This window comes from Oncorhynchus masou, chromosome 2 (assembly GCF_036934945.1).
Source record: "Oncorhynchus masou masou isolate Uvic2021 chromosome 2, UVic_Omas_1.1, whole genome shotgun sequence".
Taxonomy (NCBI): Eukaryota; Metazoa; Chordata; class Actinopteri; order Salmoniformes; family Salmonidae; genus Oncorhynchus; species Oncorhynchus masou.
This window is the reverse complement of record NC_088213.1, coordinates 2,396,659-2,423,375: the sequence shown is the minus strand read 5'-3', so window position 1 is coordinate 2,423,375 and position 26,717 is coordinate 2,396,659. Positions and strand designations below refer to the sequence as shown.

At 48.5% G+C, this 26,717-nt stretch overlaps 1 protein-coding gene across 1 annotated transcript in view; it reads left to right on the top strand.

Moving 5' to 3' along the window:
- LOC135554425 (FH1/FH2 domain-containing protein 1-like) overlaps positions 1 to 26,717 on the top strand; it is a 261,547-nt gene that overhangs the window by 134,938 nt on the left and 99,892 nt on the right. The window contains 7 exon segments of the mRNA XM_064986740.1: positions 3,197 to 3,302; positions 5,970 to 6,064; positions 13,748 to 13,859; positions 16,398 to 16,492; positions 18,903 to 19,046; positions 19,134 to 19,561; positions 21,891 to 22,013. Coding sequence (XP_064842812.1) covers positions 3,197 to 3,302; positions 5,970 to 6,064; positions 13,748 to 13,859; positions 16,398 to 16,492; positions 18,903 to 19,046; positions 19,134 to 19,561; positions 21,891 to 22,013 — 1,103 coding nt within the window.

The window sequence follows — 26,717 nt, the reverse complement described above, 5'->3', positions numbered from 1 at the left end:
TATCTATAGCAGAGACCAGTATATTATCTATGGTTAGGACCAGTATATTATCTATAGCAGAGACCAGTATATTATCTATGGTTAGGACCAGTATATTATCTATGGTTAGGACCAGTATATTATCTATAGCAGAGACCAGTATATTATCTATAGCAGAGACCAGTATATTATCTATAGTAGAGACCAGTATATTATCTATGGTTAGGACCAGTATATTATCTATAGCAGAGACCAGTATATTATCTATAGCAGAGACCAGTATATTATCTCTGGCAGAGACCAGTATATTATCTATAGCAGAGACCAGTATATTATCTATAGTAGAGACCAGTATATTATCTATGGTTAGGACCAGTATATTATCTATAGCAGAGACCAGTATATTATCTATGGTTAGGACCAGTATATTATCTATGGTTAGGACCAGTATATTATCTATGGTTAGGACCAGTATATTATCTATGGTTAGGACCAGTATATTATCTATAGTAGAGACCAGTATATTATCTATAGTAGAGACCAGTATATTATCTATAGCAGAGACCAGTATATTATCTATGGTTAGGACCAGTATATTATCTATAGCAGAGACCAGTATATTATCTATGGTTAGGACCAGTATATTATCTATAGCAGAGACCAGTATATTATCTATGGTTAGGACCAGTATATTATCTATGGTTAGGACCAGTATATTATCTATAGCAGAGACCAGTATATTATCTATAGCAGAGACCAGTATATTATCTATAGTAGAGACCAGTATATTATCTATGGTTAGGACCAGTATATTATCTATAGCAGAGACCAGTATATTATCTATAGCAGAGACCAGTATATTATCTATAGCAGAGACCAGTATATTATCTATAGCAGAGACCAGTATATTATCTATAGTAGAGACCAGTATATTATCTATGGTAGAGACCAGTATATTATCTATGGTAGAGACCAGTATATTATCTCTGGCAGAGACCAGTATATTATCTATAGCAGAGACCAGTATATTATCTATAGTAGAGACCAGTATATTATCTATGGTTAGGACCAGTATATTATCTATAGCAGAGACCAGTATATTATCTATAGCAGAGACCAGTATATTATCTATGGTTAGGACCAGTATATTATCTCTGGCAGAGACCAGTATATTATCTATAGCAGAGACCAGTATATTATCTATAGTAGAGACCAGTATATTATCTATAGTAGAGACCAGTATATTATCTATAGCAGAGACCAGTATATTATCTATAGCAGAGACCAGTATATTATCTCTGGCAGAGACCAGTATATTATCTATGGTTAGGACCAGTATATTATCTCTGGCAGAGACCAGTATATTATCTCTGGCAGAGACCAGTATATTATCTCTGGCAGAGACCAGTATATTATCTCTGGCAGAGACCAGTATATTATCTCTGGCAGAGACCAGTATATTATCTCTGGCAGAGACCAGTATATTATCTCTGGCAGAGACCAGTATATTATCTCTGGCAGAGACCAGTATATTATCTCTGGCAGAGACCAGTATATTATCTCTGGCAGAGACCAATTAAATTGTCAAAATTTGGCAAAGCATTTAACTTTTTGTTCTAATTACAAATTGTTATGTTTGGGCCAAATCCAATACTAGACATGACTGAGTCCCACCCACCGTCTATTAAACATGTGCTGATTCTCTCCTTATCACATCCACCATCCTCCCTCCTCTCTCTGTGAGCTGGTGCCAACAGGGCCAGTGGAATAGGCTCTACTCTCTGTCTGATAGGACTGGAACAGAGGAACCTGCAAGAATGGAGACTGGGGGTGGGGAGAGAGGGAGGGGGGAGATGGAGAGAGAGGGGGGGAGACGGGCGGTAGAGAGTGGTGAAAGAGGGGGGAGAGAGAGAGAGGGCGATGGGGGAAGACTGGGAGAGAGAGAGAGCGAGGGGGGAAGAGTGAGTGAGAGAGGGGGGGGCGCATACCAGTCATGCCAGAGACTTCATTGTAATCATTTGAGAGATGAAGGCTTGATAATTGAAGTAGACGTGCAGGGCGTGTCCCCAATAGGGTTGTGGAGAAGCAAACAGGCGTGTCCCCAATAGGGTTGTGGAGAAGCAACCAGTTTGTTTGTTTGTTTTACATCTGTTGAGAATGACAATAGTTCCTCGTGGACGTTGAAAAACCTTCCCAGCGGTCTCTCCCTCTTCCAGAACCACTCAGCAGCGTGAAGCAGGGCAATGTGTCCAGCTCTGATCCAGTGGAAACGTCCTCAAACAGGGACCTACCTGACTACTACCTATCAGTGCTTGACTTGGACTGAAACAGGTTACCCGGTACTCTGGGTGCTGGTACCGTCTTTATATTTAGGGACAGGAAATAGTTTTTGAGCTAATATTCGATATCAGAGGGAACAGGAGCTCTAGCTGTAGAACATGTTTGAGGTGCCGGGGCCCGGCTCCGGTGACCTCCTGCCAAAGGTCAAGCACCGCTTCTTATCACCTTGATCGAATGGTCTCCAGCTGTGTCTGTCCAGAGCTCACTGGGCAGGGACACTCTGAGGGACCAGGATAGTTGATACAATGTTGCTAGTGAGACCTTCAGGCTGGAGCCATTTTTAGTTAATAGTTGATACAATGTTGCTAGTTTACTGGTGAGACCTTCAGGCTGGAGCCATTTTTAGTTAATAGTTGATACAATGTTGCTAGTTTACTGGTGAGACCTTCAGGTTGGAGCCATTTTTAGTTAATAGTTGATACAATGTTGCTGGTGAGATACATATTTTCCAATGGCAACAGAAGTTACTTTTTAGGTTTGTCATTTGCCAGGTCGCAATTGTAAATGAGAACTTGTTCTCAACTTGCCTACCTGGTTAAATAAAGGTGAAATAAATAAAAATTTACATTTTGGATAGAGTTTTGATTAACTACATGACAATGATTTTGAGATACTTAGACAAACATTGGCAGTAGAATGGCCCAGCTGTTATTGTGAAGTGGAAACATCTAGAAGCAGCTCAGCATTAGGCCACACAAGCGGGGCGGCTGAGTGCTGAAGCCCGTAAAGAATCATCTGTCCTCGGTTGCAACACACTCCGCTAGTGTGCGGGGAACATGAACTGTCTGTCTGGGTTCTAGACTGCGTCTATGCAGGGTGTCTATGGCATGGCATCCTCTCTGTTAACAATCTGCTGTGTGGTTGTGGTGTGTGGTAGGACGATAAAGACCTGGTGCCAGAGTTCGTGAATTCAGAAGGCTTGACGTGTTTCATCAAGGTTGGAACGGAGGCAGACCACAACTACCAGAACTACATTCTCCGAGGTGAGTACGATCTCAACAATCATTTAACCTTTTAATTAACTAGACAAGTCAGTTAAGAACAGATTCTTATTTACAACGACGGCCTGCCGGGGAACAGTGGGTTAACTGCCTTGTTCAGGGGCACAGTGGGTTAACTGCCTTGTTCAGGGGAACAGTGGGTTAACTGCCTTGTTTAGGGAAACAGTGGGTTAACTGCCTTGTTTAGGGAAAGAGTGGGTTAACTGCCTTGTTCAGGGGCACAGTGGGTTAACTGCCTTGTTCAGGGGAACAGTGGGTTAACTGCCTTGTTCAGGGGCACAGTGGGTTAACTGCCTTGTTCAGGGGAACAGTGGGTTAACAGCCTTGTTCAGGGGCACAGTGGGTTAACAGCCTTGTTCAGGGGCACAGTGGGTTAACTGCCTTGTTCAGGGGCACAGTGGGTTAACTGCCTTGTTCAGGGGAACAGTGGGTTAACTGCCTTGTTCAGGGGAACAGTGGGTTAACTGCCTTGTTCAGGGGAACAGTGGGTTAACTGCCTTGTTCAGGGGAACAGTGGGTTAACTTCCTTGTTCAGGGGAACAGTGGGTTAACTTCCTTGTTCAGGGGAACAGTGGGTTAACTGCCTTGTTCAGGGGAACAGTGGGTTAACTGCCTTGTTCAGGGGGACAGTGGGTTAACTGCCTTGTTCAGGGGCACAGTGGGTTAACTGCCTTGTTCAGGGGCACAGTGGGTTAACTGCCTTGTTCAGGGGCACAGTGGGTTAACTGCCTTGTTCAGGGGCACAGTGGGTTAGCTGCCTTGTTCAGGGGCACAGTGGGTTAACTGCCTTGTTCAGGGGGACAGTGGGTTAACTGCCTTGTTCAGGGGAACAGTGGGTTAACTGCCTTGTTCAGGGGAACAGTGGGTTAACTGCCTTGTTCAGGGGGCAGAACGACAGATTTTTTACCTTGTCAGCTCAGGGATACGATCCAGCAACCTTTTGGTTACCAGTCTAATGCTCTAACCACTAGACTACCTGCCTGCCCCACTCATCTAACAGACTCACCTACCTTATATATCACTTTTTATAGTTTTCTCAGGCGAAAATATTTCAGAAGAAGTTTGCAATGAATGTTACACAGTAAGAGGGTTAGAAATAAATACCTCGATACTTCTACAATTATTACTGTTAACGAGCAGAACAAAGATACTGAGGACGCTGAACATTAGGGATTTAATATCGTGATACCGAACGTTAAGGTTTTTAGTATCGTGATACTGAACGTTAGGGATTTAGTATCATGATACTGAACATTAGGGCTTTAGTATCGTGATACTGAACGTTGGGGCTTTAGTATCGTTGTACTGAACGTTAGGGCTTTAGTATCGTGATACTGAACGTTGGGGCTTTATCGTGATACTGAACGTTAGGGCTTTAGTATCGTGATACTGAACGTTAGGGATTTAGTATAGTGATACTGAACGTTAGGGATTTAGTATCATGATACTGAACATTAGGGCTTTAGTATCGTGATACTGAACGTTGGGGCTTTAGTATCGTGATACTGAACGTTAGGGCTTTAGTATCGTGATACTGAACGTTGGGGCTTTAGTATCGTGATACTGAACGTTGGGGCTTTAGTATCGTGATACTGAACGTTGGGGCTTTAGTATCGTGATACTGAACGTTGGGGCTTTAGTATCGTGATACTGAACGTTAGGGCTTTAGTATCGTGATACTGAACGTTAGGGCTTTAGTATCGTGATACTGAACGTTAGGGATTTAGTATCATGATACTGAACATTAGGGCTTTAGTATCGTGATACTGAACGTTGGGGCTTTAGTATCGTGATACTGAACGTTAGGGCTTTAGTATCGTGATACTGAACGTTGGGGCTTTAGTATCGTGATACTGAACGTCAGGGATTTAGTATCGTGACACTGAACGTCAGGGATTTAGTATCATGATACTGAACGTTAGGGCTTTAGTGTCTTTGTGTTGCAGCCCCTAATCTGATCTTTGTGTTGCAGCCCCTAATCTGATCTTTGTGTTACAGCCTTTAATCTGGTCTTTGTGTTGCAGCCCCTAATCTGGTCTTTGTGTTGCAGCCCCTAATCTGATCTTTGTGTTGCAGCCTTTAATCTGGTCCTTGTGTTGCAGCCCCTAATCTGATTTTTGTGTTGCAGCCTCTAATCTGATCTTTGTGTTGCAGCCTCTAATCTGATCTTTGTGTTGCAGCCCCTAATCTGGTCTTTGTGTTGCAGCCTCTAATCTGATTTTTGTGTTGCAGCCCCTAATCTGATCTTTGTGTTGCAGCCCCTAATCTGATTTTTGTGTTGCAGCCCCTAATCTGATTTTTGTGTTGCAGCCTTTAATCTGGTCCTTGTGTTGCAGACCCTAATCTGATCTTTGTGTTGCAGCCTCGAATCTGATCTTTGTGTTGCAGCCCCTAATCTGATCTTTGTGTTGCAGCCCCTAATCTGATTTTTTTTCTTGCAGCCTTTAATCTGATCTTTGTGTTGCAGCCCCTAATCTGATCTTTGTGTTGCAGCCCCTAATCTGATTTTTGTGTTGCAGCCTCTAATCTGGTCCTTGTGTTGCAGCCCCTAATCTGATCTTTGTGTTGCAGCCCCTAATCTGATCTTTGTGTTGCAGCCTCGAATCTGATCTTTGTGTTGCAGCCCCTAATCTGGTGTTTGTGTTGCAGCCCTCAGTCAGATCATGCTGTTTGTAGATGGGATGAACGGTGTGATCGACCACAATGACACTGTTCAGTGGCTCTACACTCTCAGTGGCAGTCTGGTGGGTATTACATACAGTAGAGACCTGACCGCAGTACACACACACACACACACACACACACACACACACACACACACACACACACACACCATTCACTAGCTCTGAATCATAGGCTCCGCGTGAGTTTCTAGTTTGGGGGAAACTAATTTCACCATTTTTTTATGCGCTTTAATAAATAAATAAAGCCTTCAAAGTATCATCGTATTTGCAGACTTGTGTAAGAGAGCCTACTGTCCGTAATGTCAGAGAGAGCCTACTGTCCGTAATGCCAGAGAGAGCCTACTGTCCGTAATGTCAGAGAGAGCCTACTGTCCGTAATGTCAGAGGGAGCCTACTGTCCGTAATGTCAGAGAGAGCCTACTGTCCGTAATGCCAGAGGGGGAGAGCCTACTGTCCGTAATGCCAGAGGGGGAGAGCCTACTGTCCGTAATGCCAGAGGGGGAGAGCCTACTGTCCGTAATGCCAGAGGGGGAGAGCCTACTGTCCGTAATGCCGGAGGGGGAGAGCCTACTGTCCGTAATGCCGGAGGGGAGAGCCTACTGTCCGTAATGCCGGAGGGGGAGAGCCTACTGTCCGTAATGCCGGAGGGGGAGAGCCTACTGTCCGTAATGCCGGAGGGGGAGAGCCTACTGTCCGTAATGCCGGAGGGGGAGAGCCTACTGTCCGTAATGCCGGAGGGGGAGAGCCTACTGTCCGTAATGCCGGAGGGGGAGAGCCTACTGTCCGTAATGCCGGAGGGGAGAGCCTACTGTCCGTAATGCCGGAGGGGAGAGCCTACTGTCCGTAATGCCGGAGGGGGAGAGCCCACTGTCCGTAATGCCGGAGGGGGAGAGCCCACTGTCCGTAATGCCGGAGGGGGAGAGCCCACTGTCCGTAATGCCGGAGGGGGAGAGCCCACTGTCCGTAATGCCGGAGGGGGAGAGCCCACTGTCCGTAATGCCGGGGGGGGAGAGCCCACTGTCCGTAATGCCGGGGGGAGAGAGCCCACTGTCCGTAATGCCGGGGGGAGAGCCCACTGTCCGTAATGCCGGGGGGAGAGCCCACTGTCCGTAATGTCGGGGGGAAGAGCCCACTGTCCGTAATGTCGGGGGAAGAGCCCACTGTCCGTAATGTCGGGGGGAGAGCCCACTGTCCGTAATGTCGGGGGGAGAGCCCACTGTCCGTAATGCCGGGGGGAGAGCCCACTGTCCGTAATGTCGGGGGGGGAAGAGCCCACTGTCCGTAATGTCGGGGGAAGAGCCCACTGTCCGTAATGTCGGGGGAGAGCCCACTGTCCGTAATGTCGGGGGAGAGCCCACTGTCCGTAATGTCGGGGAGAGCCCACTGTCCGTAATGCCGGAGGGGGAGAGCCCACTGTCCGTAATGCCGGGGGGAGAGCCCACTGTCCGTAATGTCGGGGGAAGAGCCCACTGTCCGTAATGTCGGGGGGGGAGAGCCCACTGTCCGTAATGTCGGGGGAGAGCCCACTGTCCGTAATGTCGGGGGGAGAGCCCACTGTCCGTAATGCCGGGGGAGAGCCCACTGTCCGTAATGCCGGGGGGGAAGAGCCCACTGTCCGTAATGTCGGGGGGGGAGAGCCCACTGTCCGTAATGTCGGGGGGGGAGAGCCCACTGTCCGTAATGTCGGAGGGAGAGCCCACTGTCCGTAATGTCGGAGGGAGAGCCCACTGTCCGTCATGTCGGAGGGAGAGCCCACTGTCCGTCATGTCGGAGGGAGAGCCCACTGTCCGTCATGTCGGAGGGAGAGCCCACTGTCCGTCATGTCGGAGGGAGCGAGCCCACTGTCCGAGGGAGCGAGCCCACTGTCCGTAATGCCGGGGGGAGCGAGCCCACTGTCCGTAATGCCGGGGGGAGCGAGCCCACTGTCCGTAATGCCGGGGGGAGCGAGCCCACTGTCCGTAATGCCGGGGGGGGAAGAGCCCACTGTCCGTAATGCCGGGGGGAAGAGCCCACTGTCCGTAATGCCGGGGGGAGAGAGCCCACTGTCCGTAATGCCGGGGGGAGAGCCCACTGTCCGTAATGTCGGGGGAGAGCCCACTGTCCGTCATGTCGGAGGGAGAGCCCACTGTCCGTCATGTCGGAGGGAGAGCCCACTGTCCGTCATGTCGGAGGGAGAGCCCACTGTCCGTCATGTCGGAGGGAGAGCCCACTGTCCGTCATGTCGGAGGGAGAGCCCACTGTCCGTCATGTCGGAGGGAGAGCCCACTGTCCGTCATGTCGGAGAGGGAGATCCCACTGTCCGTCATGTCGGAGGGAGAGCCCACTGTCCGTCATGTCGGAGAGGGAGATCCCACTGTCCGTCATGTCGGAGGGAGAGCCCACTGTCCGTAATGTCGGGGGGGGAGAGCCCACTGTCCGTAATGTCGGGGAGAGCCCACTGTCCGTCATGTCGGAGGGAGAGCCCACTGTCCGTCATGTCGGAGGGAGAGCCCACTGTCCGTCATGTCGGAGGGAGAGCCCACTGTCCGTAATGCCGGGGGGAGCGAGCCCACTGTCCGTAATGCCGGGGGAAGAGCCCACTGTCCGTAATGCCGGGGGAAGAGCCCACTGTCCGTAATGCCGGGGGGAAGAGCCCACTGTCCGTAATGTCGGGGGGAGAGCCCACTGTCCGTAATGTCGGGGGGGAGAGCCCACTGTCCGTCATGTCGGAGGGAGAGCCCACTGTCCGTCATGTCGGAGGGAGAGCCCACAGTCCGTCATGTCGGAGGGAGAGCCCACTGTCCGTCATGTCGGAGGGAGAGCCCACTGTCCGTCATGTCGGAGGGAGAGCCCACTGTCCGTCATGTCGGAGGGAGAGCCCACTGTCCGTCATGTCGGAGAGGGAGATCCCACTGTCCGTCATGTCGGAGGGAGAGCCCACTGTCCGTCATGTCGGAGAGGGAGATCCCACTGTCCGTCATGTCGGAGGGAGAGCCCACTGTCCGTCATGTCGAAGGGAGAGCGCCCACTGTTCGTCATGTCACCTCCCCCCCCCTCCAACACCTGCCCCCCCCCCTGATGTCTGTAAGAGACTTAAACACTCGTGTCCCTCAGCAACTCTCTCGCTCAATAAATGTCTGTAAATCAATCACCTTGCAGCTGCTACAGCTCTGATTTCAGATCTCCTTTTTAAACAGGGAAGTGAGAACAACCAATGAGGTGTGACAGATAGGACAGGGTGTGAAACTAGAATATGGTGAGAAACTCTTGTTACGTAAGACTGTGTTAGAATGAGGACTGTTACTGTAGTGATGGAGATGAGGTCCAAGACACTATACTGTAGTGAAGAGGTCCAAGACACTAGACTGTAGTGAAGAGGTCTAAGACACTAGACTGTAGTGAAGAGGTTCAAGACACTAGACTGTAGTGAAGAGGTTCAAGACACTAGACTGTAGTGAAGAGGTTCAAGACACTAGACTGTAGTGAAGAGGTTCAAGACACTAGACTGTAGTGAAGAGGTTCAAGACACTAGACTGTAGTGAAGAGGTTCAAGACACTAGACTGTAGTGAAGAGGTTCAAGACACTATACTGTAGTGAAGAGGTCCAAGACACTATACTGTAGTGAAGAGGTCCAAGACACTATACTGTAGTGAAGAGGTCCAAGACACTATACTGTAGTGAAGAGGTCCAAGACACTATACTGTAGTGAAGAGGTCCAAGACACTATACTGTAGTGAAGAGGTTCTAGACACTATACTGTAGTGAAGAGGTCCAAGACACTATACTGTAGTGAAGAGGTCCAAGACACTATACTGTAGTGAAGAGGTCCAAGACACTATACTGTAGTGAAGAGGTCCAAGACACTATACTGTAGTGAAGAGGTCCAAGACACTATACTGTAGTGAAGAGGTCCAAGACACTATACTGTAGTGAAGAGGTCCAAGACACTATACTGTAGTGAAGAGGTCCAAGACACTATACTGTAGTGAAGAGGTCCAAGACACTATACTGTAGTGAAGAGGTTCTAGACACTAGACTGTAGTGAAGGGGTTCAAGACACTATACTGTAGTGAAGGGGTTCAAGACACTAGACTGTAGTGAAGGGGTTCAAGACACTAGACTGTAGTGAAGAGGTTCAAGACACTAGACTGTAGTGAAGAGGTTCAAGACACTAGACTGTAGTGAGGAGGTTCAAGACACTATACTGTAGTGAAGGGGTTCAAGACACTATACTGTAGTGAAGAGGTCCAAGACACTAGACTGTAGTGAAGGGGTTCAAGACACTATACTGTAGTGAAGGGGTTCAAGACACTATACTGTAGTGAAGGGGTTCAAGACACTAGACTGTAGTGAAGAGGTTCAAGACACTATACTGTAGTGAAGAGGTCCAAGACACTATACTGTAGTGAAGAGGTCCAAGACACTAGACTGTAGTGAAGAGGTCCAAGACACTAGACTGTAGTGAAGAGGTCCAAGACACTAGACTGTAGTGAAGAGGTCCAAGACACTAGACTGTAGTGAAGAGGTCCAAGACACTATACTGTAGTGAAGAGGTCCAAGACACTAGACTGTAGTGAAGAGGTCCAAGACACTAGACTGTAGTGAAGAGGTCCAAGACACTATACTGTAGTGAAGAGGTCCAATACACTAGACTGTAGTGAAGAGGTCCAATACACTAGACTGTAGTGAAGAGGTCCAAGACACTAGACTGTAGTGAAGAGGTCCAAGACACTATACTGTAGTGAAGAGGTCCAAGACACTATACTGTAGTGAAGGGGTCCAAGACACTATACTGTAGTGAAGGGGTCCAAGACACTATACTGTAGTGAAGAGGTCTAAGACACTATACTGTAGTGAAGAGGTCTAAGACACTAGACTGTAGTGAAGGGGTTCAAGACACTAGACTGTAGTGAAGGGGTTCAAGACACTAGACTGTAGTGAAGGGGTTCAAGACACTAGACTGTAGTGAAGGGGTTCAATACACTAGACTGTAGTGAAGGGGTTCAAGACACTATACTGTAGTGAAGGGGTCCAAGACACTAGACTGTAGTGAAGAGGTCCAAGACACTAGACTGTAGTGAAGGGGTCCAAGACACTAGACTGTAGTGAAGAGGTTCAAGACACTAGACTGTAGTGAAGAGGTCCAAGACACTAGACTGTAGTGAAGGGGTCCAAGACACTAGACTGTAGTGAAGAGGTCCAAGACACTAGACTGTAGTGAAGAGGTCCAAGACACTATACTGTAGTGAAGAGGTCCAAGACACTATACTGTAGTGAAGAGGTCCAAGACACTATACTGTAGTGAAGGGGTCCAAGACACTAGACTGTAGTGAAGAGGTTCAAGACACTATACTGTAGTGAAGAGGTCTAAGACACTAGACTGTAGTGAAGGGGTCCAAGACACTAGACTGTAGTGAAGGGGTTCAAGACACTAGACTGTAGTGAAGGGGTTCAAGACACTAGACTGTAGTGAAGGGGTTCAAGACACTAGACTGTAGTGAAGGGGTTCAAGACACTATACTGTAGTGAAGGGGTCCAAGACACTAGACTGTAGTGAAGAGGTCCAAGACACTAGACTGTAGTGAAGAGGTTCAAGACACTAGACTGTAGTGAAGGGGTTCAAGACACTAGACTGTAGTGAAGAGGTCCAAGACACTATACTGTAGTGAAGAGGTTCAAGACACTATACTGTAGTGAAGAGGTCCAAGACACTAGACTGTAGTGAAGAGGTCCAAGACACTATACTGTAGTGAAGAGGTTCAAGACACTATACTGTAGTGAAGAGGTTCAAGACACTATACTGTAGTGAAGAGGTTCAAGACACTATACTGTAGTGAAGAGGTTCAAGACACTATACTGTAGTGAAGAGGTCTAAGACACTATACTGTAGTGAAGAGGTCCAAGACACTAGACTGTAGTGAAGAGGTCCAAGACACTAGACTGTAGTGAAGAGGTTCAAGACACTAGACTGTAGTGAAGAGGTTCAAGACACTAGACTGTAGTGAAGAGGTCTAAGACACTATACTGTAGTGAAGAGGTTCAAGACACTATACTGTAGTGAAGAGGTCCAAGACACTATACTGTAGTGAAGAGGTCTAAGACACTATACTGTAGTGAAGAGGTCTAAGACACTATACTGTAGTGAAGAGGTCTAAGACACTAGACTGTAGTGAAGAGGTCCAAGACACTAGACTGTAGTGAAGAGGTTCAAGACACTATACTGTAGTGAAGAGGTTCAAGACACTATACTGTAGTGAAGAGGTCCAAGACACTATACTGTAGTGAAGAGGTCTAAGACACTATACTGTAGTGAAGAGGTCTAAGACACTATACTGTAGTGAAGAGGTCTAAGACACTATACTGTAGTGAAGAGGTCCAAGACACTAGACTGTAGTGAAGAGGTTCAAGACACTAGACTGTAGTGAAGAGGTCCAAGACACTATACTGTAGATAAGAGGTCCAAGACACTATACTGTAGTGAAGAGGTCCAAGACACTATACTGTAGTGAAGAGGTCCAAGACACTATACTGTAGTGAAGAGGTCCAAGACACTATACTGTAGTGAAGAGGTCCAAGACACTATACTGTAGTGAAGAGGTCCAAGACACTAGACTGTAGTGAAGAGGTTCAAGACACTAGACTGTAGTGAAGAGGTTCAAGACACTAGACTGTAGTGAAGAGGTTCAAGACACTATACTGTAGTGAAGAGGTCTAAGACACTATACTGTAGTGAAGGGGTCCAAGACACTGTAGTGTAGTGAAGGGGTTCAAGACACTAGACTGTAGTGAAGGGGTTCAAGACACTAGACTGTAGTGAAGGGGTCCAAGACACTGTAGTGTAGTGAAGGGGTCCAAGACACTGTAGTGTAGTGAAGGGGTCCAAGACACTATACTGTAGTGAAGGGGTTCAAGACACTAGACTGTAGTGAAGGGGTTCAAGACACTAGACTGTAGTGAAGGGGTTCAAGACACTAGACTGTAGTGAGGGGGTTCAAGACACTAGACTGTAGTGAGGAGGTTCAAGACACTAGACTGTAGTGAGGAGGTTCAAGACACTAGACTGTAGTGAGGAGGTTCAAGACACTAGACTGTAGTGAAGGGGTTCAAGACACTAGACTGTAGTGAAGGGGTTCAAGACACTAGACTGTAGTGAGGGGGTTCAAGACACTAGACTGTAGTGAGGAGGTTCAAGACACTAGACTGTAGTGAGGAGGTTCAAGACACTAGACTGTAGTGAGGAGGTTCAAGACACTAGACTGTAGTGAGGAGGTTCAAGACACTAGACTGTAGTGTACTACCCTCCCCCCCTCCTCTCCACTTATTGTAATTAAATGTAGATACTTTGAATAATCTGCAATGTTATTTTACTGACCGAAGTGAAACAGGGTTTCTTTGCCCTGGGTTCAATGGGAAATGTTGTGTTTGAAGTGAAATATCGCCACCTTGTGGAGAAACTGTCTAACTTACTCTCTCTGCTCTCTCACTCCCTCCTTTCCTTCCACCCTCAACATCCCTCTCTCTCCCTCTCTCCCTCTCTCTCTCACTCCCTCCTTTCCTTCCTCCCTCAACATCCCTCTCTCTCCCTCTCTCCCTCTCTCTCACTCCCTCCTTTCCTTCCTCCCTCAACATCCCTCTCTCTCCCTCTCTCCCTCTCTCACTCCCTCCTTTCCTTCCTCCCTCCCTCAACATCCCTCTCTCCCTCTCCCTCTCGCTTTCTCTCCCTTTCTCTCGCTCTCTCTCTCTCCCTCCCCCCCCCCACCCAGTCTCGTCTGGTGGTGAAGACCGCTCTGAAGCTCCTGATAGTGTTTGTAGAGTACACAGAGTTGAACAGTCCTCTACTTATCCAGGCTGTCAACACTGTGGATGGCAAGAGAGGTATACACACATACACACACACACACACACACACACACAGTCACACACACACACAGTGCTGTTCTACTTATCCAGGCTGTCAACACTGTGGATGGCAAGAGAGGTGTATACACACACACACACACACACACACACACACACACACACACACACACACACACACACACACACACACACACACACAGTCACACACATACACACACAGTGCTGTTTGACTGAAGGAGCTTGTTTCATTTCACTGCACCGTGTTGTACCTGCTGTGAACAGTGTACCAATGAATCAACTGAGATTAGATGGTCTGTAGAAAGACAGCTTCTCAACTGGACGAGACTGACTGGACGAGACTGACTGGACGAGACTGACTGGACGAGACTGACTGGACGAGACTGACTGGACGAGACTGACTGACTGGACTTTAGACTGACTGACTGGACTTTAGACTGACTGACTGGACTTTAGACTGACTGACTGACTGGACTTTAGACTGACTGGACTTTAGACTGACTGGACTTTAGACTGACTGGACTTTAGACTGACTGGACTTTAGACTGACTGGACTTTAGACTGACTGACTGACTGACTGGACTTTAGACTGACTGACTGACTGACTGGACTTTAGACTGACTGACTGACTGACTGGACTTTAGACTGACTGACTGACTGGACTTTAGACTGACTGACTGACTGGACTTTAGACTGACTGACTGACTGGACTTTAGACTGACTGACTGACTGGACTTTAGACTGACTGGACTTTAGACTGACTGGACTTTAGACTGACTGACTGACTGGACTTTAGACTGACTGACTGACTGGACTTTAGACTGACTGACTGACTGGACTTTAGACTGACTGACTGACTGGACTGTAGACTGACTGGACTGTAGACTGACTGGACTGTAGACTGACTGGACTGTAGACTGACTGGACTGTAGACTGACTGGACTGTAGACTGACTGGACTGTAGACTGACTGGACTGTAGACTGACTGGACTGTAGACTGACTGGACTGTAGACTGACTGGACTTTAGACTGACTGACTGACTGACTGGACTTTAGACTGACTGACTGACTGACTGGACTTTAGACTGACTGACTGACTGGACTTTAGACTGACTGACTGACTGGACTTTAGACTGACTGACTGACTGGACTTTAGACTGACTGACTGACTGGACTTTAGACTGACTGACTGACTGGACTGTAGACTGACTGGACTGTAGACTGACTGGACTGTAGACTGACTGGACTTTAGACTGACTGGACTGTAGACTGACTGGACTTTAGACTGACTGGACTGTAGACTGACTGGACTGTAGACTGACTGGACTGTAGACTGACTGGACTGTAGACTGACTGGACTGTAGACTGACTGGACTGTAGACTGACTGGACTGTAGACTGACTGGACTTTAGACTGACTGACTGACTGGACTTTAGACTGACTGGACTTTAGACTGACTGACTGACTGGACTTTAGACTGACTGGACTGTAGACTGACTGGACTGTAGACTGACTGGACTGTAGACTGACTGGACTGTAGACTGACTGGACTTTAGACTGACTGACTGACTGGACTTTAGACTGACTGGACTTTAGACTGACTGACTGACTGGACTTTAGACTGACTGGACTTTAGACTGACTGGCCGGTTAAATGTTTTACTTCTCATTCAAAGGTTTTTCTTTATTTTTTACTATTTTCTACATTGTAGAATAATTGTTGTAGAATAATAGTGAAGACATCAACACTTTGAAATAACACATATGGAATCATGTAGTAACCAAAAAAGGTTAAACAAATCAAAATATGTTTGAGATTCTTCAAAGGAGCCGCCCTTTGCCTTGATGACAGCTGTGCGCACTCTTGGCATTCTGTCAACCAGCTTCACCTGGAATGCCTTTCCAACAGTCTTGATGGAATTCCCACATATGCTGAGCACTTGTTGGCTGCTTTTCGTTCACTCTACGGTCCAACTCATCCCAAACCATCTCATTTGGGTTGAGGTCGTGATTGTGGAGGCCAGGACATCTGATGCAGCACTCCATTAATCTCCTTCTCGGTAAAATAGTCCTTACACAGCGTGGAGGTGTGTTGGGTCAATGTCTTGTTGAAAAACAAATGATAGTCACACTAAGTGCAAACCAGATGGGATGGCGTATTGTTGCAGAATGCTGTGGTAGCCATGCTGGTTAAGTGTGCCTTGATTTGTAAATAAATCAATGACAGTGTCACGAGAAAAGCACCCCCACAGCCCCTCCTCCTCCATGCTTCACAGTGGAAACCACACATTCAGAGATCATCCGTTCACCCACAGCACGTCTCACAAAGACACGGAGGTTGGAACCAAAAATCACAAATGTGTACTCATCAGACCAAAGGACAGATTTCCACCGGTCTAATGTCCGGGCATGTCTATCTGCGAGTCAGGTGCGTGTCAGATTTATCTAAGTGTGTGTGTGTGTGTGTGTGTGTGTGTGTGTGTGTGTGTGTGTGTGTGTGTGTGTACATGACTACTCTAGCTCTCTGTATCTACAGCTGTGAAGCCGTGGTCATACCTGACAGACATCCTGGAGGAGAAGAACGGATCGGACACCGAGCTGTTAATCTTAACCATGAACCTCATCAACAAGGTTAGACTGAGCTGTTCACCTTCACCATGAACCTCATCAACAAGGTTAGACTGAGCTGTTCACCTTAACCATGAACCTCATCAACAAGGTTAGACTGAGCTGTTCACCTTAACCATGAACCTCATCAACAAGGTTAGACTGAGCTGTTCACCTTAACCATGAACCTCATCAACAAGGTTAGACTGAGCTGTTCACCTTAACCATGAACCTCATCAACAAGGTTAGACTGAGCTGTTCACCTTAACCATGAACCTCATCAACAAGGTTAGACTGAGCTGTTCACCTTAACCACGAACCTCATCAACAAGGTTAGACTGAGCTGTTCACCTTAACCATGAACCTCATCAACAAGGTTAGACTGAGCTGTTCACCTTAACCATGAACCTCATCAACAAGGTTAGACTGAGCTGTTCACCTTAACCATGAACCTCATCAACAAGGTTAGACTGAGCTGTTCACCTTAACCATGAACCTCATCAACAAGGTTAGTTAGACTGAGCTGTTCACCTTAACCATGAACCTCAGCAACAAGGTTAGACTGAGCTGTTCACCTTAACCATGAACCTCATCAACAAGGTTAGATTGAGCTGTTCACCTTAACCATGAACCTCAGCAACAAGGTTAGACTGAGCTGTTCACCTTAACCATGAACCTCATCAACAAGGTTAGACTGAGCTGTTCACCTTAACCATGAACCTCAGCAACAAGGTTAGACTGAGCTGTTCATCTTAACCATGAACCTCATCAACAAGGTTAGACTGAGCTGTTCATCTTAACCGTGAACCTCATCAACAAGGTTAGACTGAGCTGTTCACCTTAACCGTGAACCTCATCAACAAGGTTAGACTGAGCTGTTCATCTTAACCGTGAACCTCATCAACAAGGTTAGACTGAGCTGTTCACCTTAACCATGAACCTCATCAACAAGGTTAGACTGAGCTGTTCACCTTAACCATGAACCTCATCAACAAGGTTAGACTGAGCTGTTCACCTTAACCATGAACCTCATCAACAAGGTTAGACTGAGCTGTTCACCTTAACCGTGAACCTCATCAACAAGGTTAGACTGAGCTGTTCATCTTAACCGTGAACCTCAGCAACAAGGTTAGACTGAGCTGTTCATCTTAACCATGAACCTCATCAACAAGGTTAGACTGAGCTGTTCACCTTAACCATGAACCTCAGCAACAAGGTTAGACTGAGCTGTTCATCTTAACCATGAACCTCATCAACAAGGTTAGTTAGACTGTTAAGGTTGAGTTGCAATGAATAATGTAATTACCACCAAATAATGTAGAAACTCATTGTACATGAAGATGACTCTCTCTTTGTGTCTCTCCCTCTGTGTGTGTCTCTGTCTCTGTCTCTCTCTCTCTCTCTCTCTCTGACTCTCTGACTCTCTCTGACTCTCTCTCTCTCGCTCTTTGTCTGTCTCTCGCTCTTTGTCTGTCTCTCGCTCTTTGTCTGTCTCTCGCTCTTTGTCTGTCTCTCTCGCTCTTTGTCTGTCTCTCTCGCTCTTTGTCTGTCTGTCTCTCTCGCTCTTTGTCTGTCTGTCTCTCTCGCTCTTTGTCTGTCTCTCTCGCTCGCTCTTTGTCTGTCTCTCTCGCTCGCTCTTTGTCTGTCTGTCTCTCTCGCTCTTTGTCTGTCTGTCTCTCTCGCTCTTTGTCTGTCTGTCTCTCTCGCTCTTTGTCTGTCTGTCTCTCTCGCTCTTTGTCTGTCTGTCTCTCTCGCTCTTTGTCTGTCTGTCTCTCTCGCTCTTTGTCTGTCTGTCTCTCTCGCTCTTTGTCTGTCTGTCTCTCTCGCTCTTTGTCTGTCTGTCTCTCTCGCTCTTTGTCTGTCTCTCTCGCTCTTTGTCTGTCTCTCTCGCTCTTTGTCTGTCTGTCTCTCGCTCTTTGTCTGTCTCTCTCTCTGTGTCTGTCTGTCTGTCTCTCTCGCTCTTTGTCTGTCTGTCTCTCTCGCTCTTTGTCTGTCTGTCTCTCTCGCTCTTTGTCTGTCTGTCTCTCTCTCTCTGTCTCTCTCTCTCCTTGTCTGTCGCTCTTTGTCTGTCTCTCTCGCTCCTTGTCTGTCTCTCTGTCTCTCTCTCGCTCCTTGTCTGTCTCTCGCTCCTTGTCTGTCTCTCCTTGTCTGTCTCTCTCTCTCTGTCTCTCTCTCTCCTTGTCTGTCGCTCTTTGTCTGTCTCTATCGCTCTTTGTCTGTCTCTCGCTCTTTGTCTGTCTCTCTCTCTCTGTGTGTCTGTCTCTCTTTGTCTGTCTCTCGCTCTTTGTCTGTCTCTCTCGCTCTTTGTCTCTCTCTCTCTCGCTCCTTGTCTGTCGCTCTTTGTCTGTCTCTCTCCCTCTGTGTGTCTGTCTCTCTCTCTGTGTGTCTGTCTGTCTCTCTCTGTGTGTCTCTCTCTCTGTGTGTCTGAACCCAGACCCTTGCAGCCCTCCCGGACCAGGACTCGTTCTATGACGTGACCGATTGTCTGGAACAGCAGGGGATGGAACACATTATGCACAAACACATGAGCAGCAAGGTCACTGAGCCAGACCTGAAACAGCAGTTCACCATATACGAGGTAACACACACGGAGATGTTCACCCAGGTCTTCCTCCTCTCCCTCCTTCCTCTTTTACTAACTGGAGGTTTCCTCTGTCGCGTCCAGAGGGCTCTGAGGCACGAGGACGGAGAGATGGATGCTGCTCCTCACGTTAGGAAGGAGAGGAGGAAGGTGACAGCCAGCGAGCAGGAGGGCAGGAGAATCAGGAGATCCTCAGCTCAGAACCTCCCCGACATCCTCTCCTCCTCCCCTCCCACCTCCTCCCCTCTCTCCCCTTCCACCTCCTCCCCTCCCACCTCCTCCACTCTCTCCCCTTCCACCTCCTCCCCTTTCTCTCCCTCCTCCTCCACTCTCTCCCCTTCCACCTCCTCCCCTTTCTCTCCCTCCTCCTCTCGTAGCGCCTCACCCCTCACCCCAACCTCCAGCCCGTCAGGTTCTCAGAGGTCCTCTCCTCTACCGCCCCCCGAGGTGACCAACGGTACTGCAGCCTCCCCATCTCCCACTGAACAGGAGCCCAAGACTACGTCTAACCTGTAAGGAACTAACCAACACACCTCTCTCTCTGTGTGTGTCTCTCTGTGTGTGTCTCTCTCTCTCTGTGTGTGTCTCTCTCTCTGTGTGTGTGTGTGTGTGTGTGTGTGTGTGTGTGTGTGTGTGTGTGTGTGTGTGTGTCTCTCTGTGTGTGTGTCTCTCTGTGTGTGTGTCTCTCTGTGTGTGTGTCTCTCTGTGTGTGTGTCTCTCTGTGTGTGTGTCTCTCTGTGTGTGTGTCTCTCTGTGTGTGTGTCTCTCTGTGTGTGTGTCTCTCTGTGTGTGTGTCTCTCTGTGTGTGTGTCTCTCTGTGTGTGTGTCTCTCTGTGTGTGTGTGTGTCTCTCTGTGTGTGTGTGTGTCTCTCTGTGTGTGTGTGTGTCTCTCTGTGTGTGTGTGTGTCTCTCTGCGTGTGTGTGTGTCTCTCTGTGTGTGTGTGTGTGTGTGTCTCCCTGTGTGTGTGTGTGTCTCCCTGTGTGTGTGTGTGTTTTTCTCTCTGTGTGTGTGTGTGTGTGTCTCTCTGTGTGTGTGTGTGTCTCTCTGTGTGTGTGTGTGTGTGCGTGCGTCTCTCTCTGTGTGTGTTTCTCTGACCTGCAGTCTGTGTACCAGCATGTTGTCATGGTGACCTGCATGCTGCTCACCAGCATGTTGTCATGGTGACCTGCAGGCCGTGCACCAGCATGCTGTCATGGTGACATGCAGGCCGTGGACCAGCATGTTGTCATGGTGACATGCAGGCCGTGCACCAGCATGTTGTCATGGTGACATGCAGGACGTGCACCAGCATGTTGTCATGGTGACCTGCAGGACGTGCACCAGCATGTTGTCATGGTGACCTGCAGGCCGTGCACCAGCATGTTGTCATGGTGACCTGCAGGCCGTGCACCAGCATGTTGTCATGGTGACCTGCAGGCCGTGCACCAGCATGTTGTCATGGTGACATGCAGGCCGTGCACCAGCATGTTGTCATGGTGACCTGCAGGCCGTGCACCAGCATGTTGTCATGGTGACCTGCAGGCCGTACACCAGCATGTTGTCATGGTAGGTTGACCTTCAGGCCGTGGACCAGCATGTTGTCATGGTAGGTTGACCTGCAGGCCGTACACCAGCATGTTGTCATGGTGACCTGCAGGCCGTGGACCAGCATGTTGTCATGGTTTCTCTAGGTCTTAGTTTGTGTTGTTGCTGTAGTGCTGATTGGCTGAACGTGCTTCATGCTCTGTCTGTGTGCAGATAAATGAACGTCTTTATTCAGCTGATGTTTGTTCTGTGTATTTAGAGAATGTGACCTTCGCTGGCCAACGTTTACACGTCCGCACTGAAGCACTGTTTGGAATCAGGAGCGTAAATCAACATGTTGCCCTTTTTTCCTTTAATACTTAAGTCTTTTTCTAGCGTCTCCGTCGTGCACGATCTATCTACGTTCTGTTTCTGGGTTGCTGCTATTCTCTGTCCTCTCTAGCCTGTCTGTCCTCTAGCCTGTCTGTCTGTCTGGTGTTGTGGGTCTGTCTGCCTCCTTGGTTTCTCATTTGTTGTTAACCCTCTTTTCGGGTTGTGTCTGAAATATATGGCACCCTATTCCCTATATAGTGCACTACTTTAGACCAGAACCCTATTCCCTATATAGTGGCACTACTATAGACCAGAGCCCTATTCCCTATATAGTGGTACTACTATAGACCAGAGCCCTATTCCCTATATAGTGCACTACTTTAGACCAGAGCCCTATTCCCTATATAGTGGTACTACTATAGACCAGAGCCCTATTCCCTATATAGTACACTACTTTAGTCCGGGGCCCTATGGCACCCTGTTCCCTTTATATATATATAGTGCACTACTTTAGGCCAGAGCCCAATGGCACCCTGTTCCCTATATATATATATATATATATATATATATATAGTGCACTACTATAGACCAGAGCCCTATTCCCTATATAGTGGTACTACTTTAGACCAGAGCCCTATTCCCTATATAGTGGTACTACCTTAGACCAGAGCCCTATTCCCTATATAGTGGTACTACTATAGACCAGAGCCCTATTCCCTATATAGTGGTACTACTATAGACCAGAGCCCTATTCCCTATATAGTGGTACTACTATAGACCGACCAGAGCCCTATTCCCTATATAGTGGTACTACTATAGACCAGAGCCCTATACCCTATATATAGTGCACTACCTTAGACCAGAGCCCTATGGCACCCTGTCCCCTATATTGTGCTCTGGTTTAAAGTAGTGCACTATTTTGGGTGCCATCTGATAAGCAGCCGTCATGAAACCATGGTTGTTACCCCTCTCCTCTCTCTCTCCTGTCCTGTCCTGGCCACTAGGGGGCGATCATTCCTCAGTCACCACATGTCCGCCTTGGGGATCAGTAGGAGGTCACGGCTCTTTAACAAGGCTGGTTCCATCTCTGAGGAACCTGCTCCTCCTGCCTCTCGAGCCGCAAGCAGGTCTGACTACACCTCCATCACCCTCTGTCTCTCTCTCGATCTCTCTTGATCTCTCTGGGTCTTTCTCTATCGATCTCTCTGGGGCTTTCTCTCTGTCTCTCTCTGGGGCTTTCTCTCTGTCTCTCTCTGGGGCTTTCTCTCTGTCTCTCTCTGGGGCTTTCTCTCTGTCTCTCTCTGGGGCTTTCTCTCTGTCTCTCTCTGGGGCTTTCTCTCTGGATCTCTCTCGATCTCTCTGTCTTTCTCTCTCGATCTCTCTGGGTCTTTCTCTCTCGATCTCTCTGGGTCTTTCTCTCTCGATCTCTCTGGGTCTTTCTCTCTGGGTCTTTCTCTCTCGGTCTCTCTGGGTCTTTCTCTCTGGGTCTTTCTCTCTGGGTCTTTCTCTCTCGATCTCTCTGGGTCTTTCTCTCTGGGTCGATCTCTCTCGATCTCTCTGGGTCTTTCTCTCTGGGTCGATCTCTCTGGGTCGATCTCTCTCTCTCGATCTCTCTAGGTCGATCTCTCTGGGTCTTTCTGGGTCTCTGTCTCTCTCTGGGTCGATCTCTCTGGGTCGATCTCTCTGGGTCGATCTCTCTGGGTCTTTCTGGGTCTCTGTCTCTCTCTCTCTCTCGATCTCTCTGGGTCGATCTCTCTGGGTCGATCTCTCTCTCTCGATCTCTCTGGGTCTATCTCTCTGGGTCTTTCTCTCTCGATCTCTCTGGGTCTTTCTCTCTCGATCTCTCTGGGTCTTTCTCTCTCGATCTCTCTGGGTCTTTCTCTCTCGATCTCTCTGGGTCTTTCTCTCTCGATCTCTCTGGGTCTTTCTCTCTCGATCTCTCTGGGTCGATCTCTCTGGGTCTTTCTGGGTCTCTGGGTCTTTCTCTCTCGGTCTCTCTGGGTCTTTCTCTCTCGATCTCTCTGGGTCTTTCTGGGTCTCTGTCTCTCTCTCGATCTCTCTGGGTCGATCTCTCTGGGTCTTTCTGGGTCTCTGGGTCTTTCTCTCTCGGTCTCTCTGGGTCTTTCTCTCTCGATCTCTCTGGGTCTTTCTGGGTCTCTGTCTCTCTCTCGGTCTCTCTGGGTCTCTCTCTCGATTTCTCTGGGTCGATCTCTCTCGATCTCTCTGGGTCGATCTCTCTGGGTCTTTCTGGGTCTCTGGGTCTTTCTCTCTCGGTCTCTCTGGGTCTTTCTCTCTCGATCTCTCTGGGTCTTTCTGGGTCTCTGTCTCTCTCTCGGTCTCTCTGGGTCTCTCTCTCTGTCTCTCTCTCTCGATTTCTCTGGGTCGATCTCTCTCGATCTCTCTGGGTCGATCTCTCTCGATCTCTCTGGGTCGATCTCTCTCGATCTCTCTGGGTCGATCTCTCTGGGTCGATCTCTCTCGGTCGATCTCTCTCGATCTCTCTGGGTCGATCTCTCTCGATCTCTCTGGGTCGATCTCTCTGGGTCGATCTCTCTGGGTCGATCTCTCTGGGTCTTTCTGGGTCTCTGTCTCTCTCGATCTCTCTGGGTCTTTCTCTCTGTCTCTCTCTCTCTCTCGATCTCTCTGGGTCTCTGTCTCTCTCTCTCGATCTCTCTGGGTCTTTCTCTCTCGGGCTCTCTGGGTCTCTCATTCATTCACGTACTCACCATCTCATTGACTCACTCATGTTTCTACTGTGGTAAAGTCCATGAGAGCTTCCTGAGAACCTTGGACCACAGAGGTCTGACTAGTTAAAGTGAAAGGAGAGGATCCGTCTTAACTCACTGAAGAGGGCTTGTGCCCTGCTCTCGCCTGGTCTGACTCCCAAATGGCACCCTGTTCTCTAAATAGTGCACTACTTTTAACCAGAGCCCTATAGGGAATAGAGTGCCATTTGGGATGCAGACCCAGAGAGAGCCATGGTACACGGTCCGGGTTCGAAATGGCACCCTTTTCCCTTTGGGCTCTGGTCTAAAGTAGTGCACTACTAGTGCTCTGCCTCTGGTCTAAAGTAGTGCACTACATAAGGGAATAGGGTGCAATTTGGGACGTAAACCCTGCTCTGTGCTTTAACACAGCTGGAGAAAAGCACTTAGTTCATCCTTTCTCTTAGATGATGTCAGCCTGGACATCAGGTATTCAGGAGAGGACCGGTTCAGTAATGTTGTCAGCCTGGACACGAGGTATTCAGGAGAGGACCCGGTTCAGTAATGTTGTCAGCCTGGACAACAGGTATTCAGGAGAGGACCGGTTCAGTAATGTTGTCTGGTGACGTCAGCCTGGACAACAGGTATTCAGGAGAGGACCGGTTCAGTAATGTTGTCTGGTGACGTCAGCCTGGACAACAGGTATTCAGGAGAGGACCGGTTCAGTAATGTTGTCAGCCTGGACACGAGGTATTCATGAGAGGACCGGTTCAGTAATGTTGTCTGGTGATGTCAGCCTGGACAACAGGTATTCAGGAGAGGACCGGTTCAGTAATGTTGTCTGGTGACGTCAGCCTGGACATCAGGTATTCAGGAGAGGACCGGTTCAGTAATGTTGTCTGGTGACGTCAGCCTGGACAACAGGTATTCAGGAGAGGACCGGTTCAGTAATGTTGTCTGGTGATGTCAGCCTGGACAACCGGTATTCAGGAGAGGACCGGTTCAGTAATGTTGTCTGGTGATGTCAGCCTGGACAACCGGTATTCAGGAGAGGACCGGTTCAGTAATGTTGTCTGGTGATGTCAGCCTGGACAACAGGTATTCAGGAGAGGACCGGTTCAGTAATGTTGTCTGGTGACGTCAGCCTGGACAACAGGTATTCAGGAGAGGACCGGTTCAGTAATGTTGTCTGGTGATGTCAGCCTGGACAACAGGTATTCAGGAGAGGACCGGTTCAGTAATGTTGTCTGGTGACGTCAGCCTGGACAACAGGTATTCAGGAGAGGACCGGTTCAGTAATGTTGTCTGGTGATGTCAGCCTGGACATCAGGTATTCAGGAGAGGACCGGTTCAGTAATGTTGTCTGGTGACGTCAGCCTGGACAACAGGTATTCAGGAGAGGACCGGTTCAGTAATGTTGTCTGGTGACGTCAGCCTGGACAACAGGTATTCAGGAGAGGACCGGTTCAGTAATGTTGTCTGGTGATGTCAGCCTGGACAACAGGTATTCAGGAGAGGACCGGTTCAGTAATGTTGTCTGGTGACGTCAGCCTGGACAACAGGTATTCAGGAGAGGACCGGTTCAGTAATGTTGTCTGGTGATGTCAGCCTGGACAACAGGTATTCAGGAGAGGACCGGTTCAGTAATGTTGTCTGGTGATGTCAGCCTGGACAATAGGTATTCAGGAGAGGACCGGTTCAGTAATGTTGTCTGGTGATGTCAGCCTGGACAATAGGTATTCAGGAGAGGACCGGTTCAGTAATGTTGTCTGGTGATGTCAGCCTGGACAACAGGTATTCAGGAGAGGACCGGTTCAGTAATGTTGTCTGGTGATGTCAGCCTGGACAACAGGTATTCAGGAGAGGACCGGTTCAGTAATGTTGTCTGGTGATGTCAGCCTGGACAACAGGTATTCAGGAGAGGACCGGTTCAGTAATGTTGTCTGGTGACGTCAGCCTGGACATCAGGTATTCAGGAGAGGACCGGTTCAGTAATGTTGTCTGGTGACGTCAGCCTGGACAACCGGTATTCAGGAGAGGACCGGTTCAGTAATGTTGTCTGGTGATGTCAGCCTGGACAACAGGTATTCAGGAGAGGACCGGTTCAGTAATGTTGTCTGGTGACGTCAGCCTGGACAACAGGTATTCAGGAGAGGACCGGTTCAGTAATGTTGTCTGGTGACGTCAGCCTGGACAACATGTATTCAGGAGAGGACCGGTTCAGTAATGTTGTCTGGTGATGTCAGCCTGGACACGAGGTATTCAGGAGAGGACCGGTTCAGTAATGTTGTCTGGTGACGTCAGCCTGGACAACAGGTATTCAGGAGAGGACCGGTTCATTAATGTTGTCTGGTGATGTCAGCCTGGACAACAGGTATTCAGGAGAGGACCGGTTCAGTAATGTTGTCTGGTGATGTCCGCCTGGACAACAGGTATTCAGGAGAGGACCGGTTCAGTAATGTTGTCTGGTGACGTCAGCCTGGACAACAGGTATTCAGGAGAGGACCGGTTCAGTAATGTTGTCTGGTGACGTCAGCCTGGACAACAGGTATTCAGGAGAGGACCGGTTCAGTAATGTTGTCTGGTGACGTCAGCCTGGACAACAGGTATTCAGGAGAGGACCGGTTCAGTAATGTTGTCTGGTGACGTCAGCCTGGACAACAGGTATTCAGGAGAGGACCGGTTCAGTAATGTTGTCTGGTGACGTCAGCCTGGACAACAGGTATTCAGGAGAGGACCGGTTCAGTAATGTTGTCTGGTGACGTCAGCCTGGACACGAGGTATTCAGGAGAGGACCGGTTCAGTAATGTTGTCAGCCTGGACATGAGGTATTCAGGAGAGGACCGGTTCAGTAATGTTGTCAGCCTGGACATGAGGTATTCAGGAGAGGACCGGTTCAGTAATGTTGTCTGGTGACGTCAGCCTGGACAACAGGTATTCAGGAGAGGACCGGTTCAGTAATGTTGTCTGGTGACGTCAGCCTGGACAACAGGTATTCAGGAGAGGACCGGTTCAGTAATGTTGTCTGGTGACGTCAGCCTGGACACGAGGTATTCAGGAGAGGACCGGTTCAGTAATGTTGTCTGGTGACGTCAGCCTGGACAACAGGTATTCAGGAGAGGACCG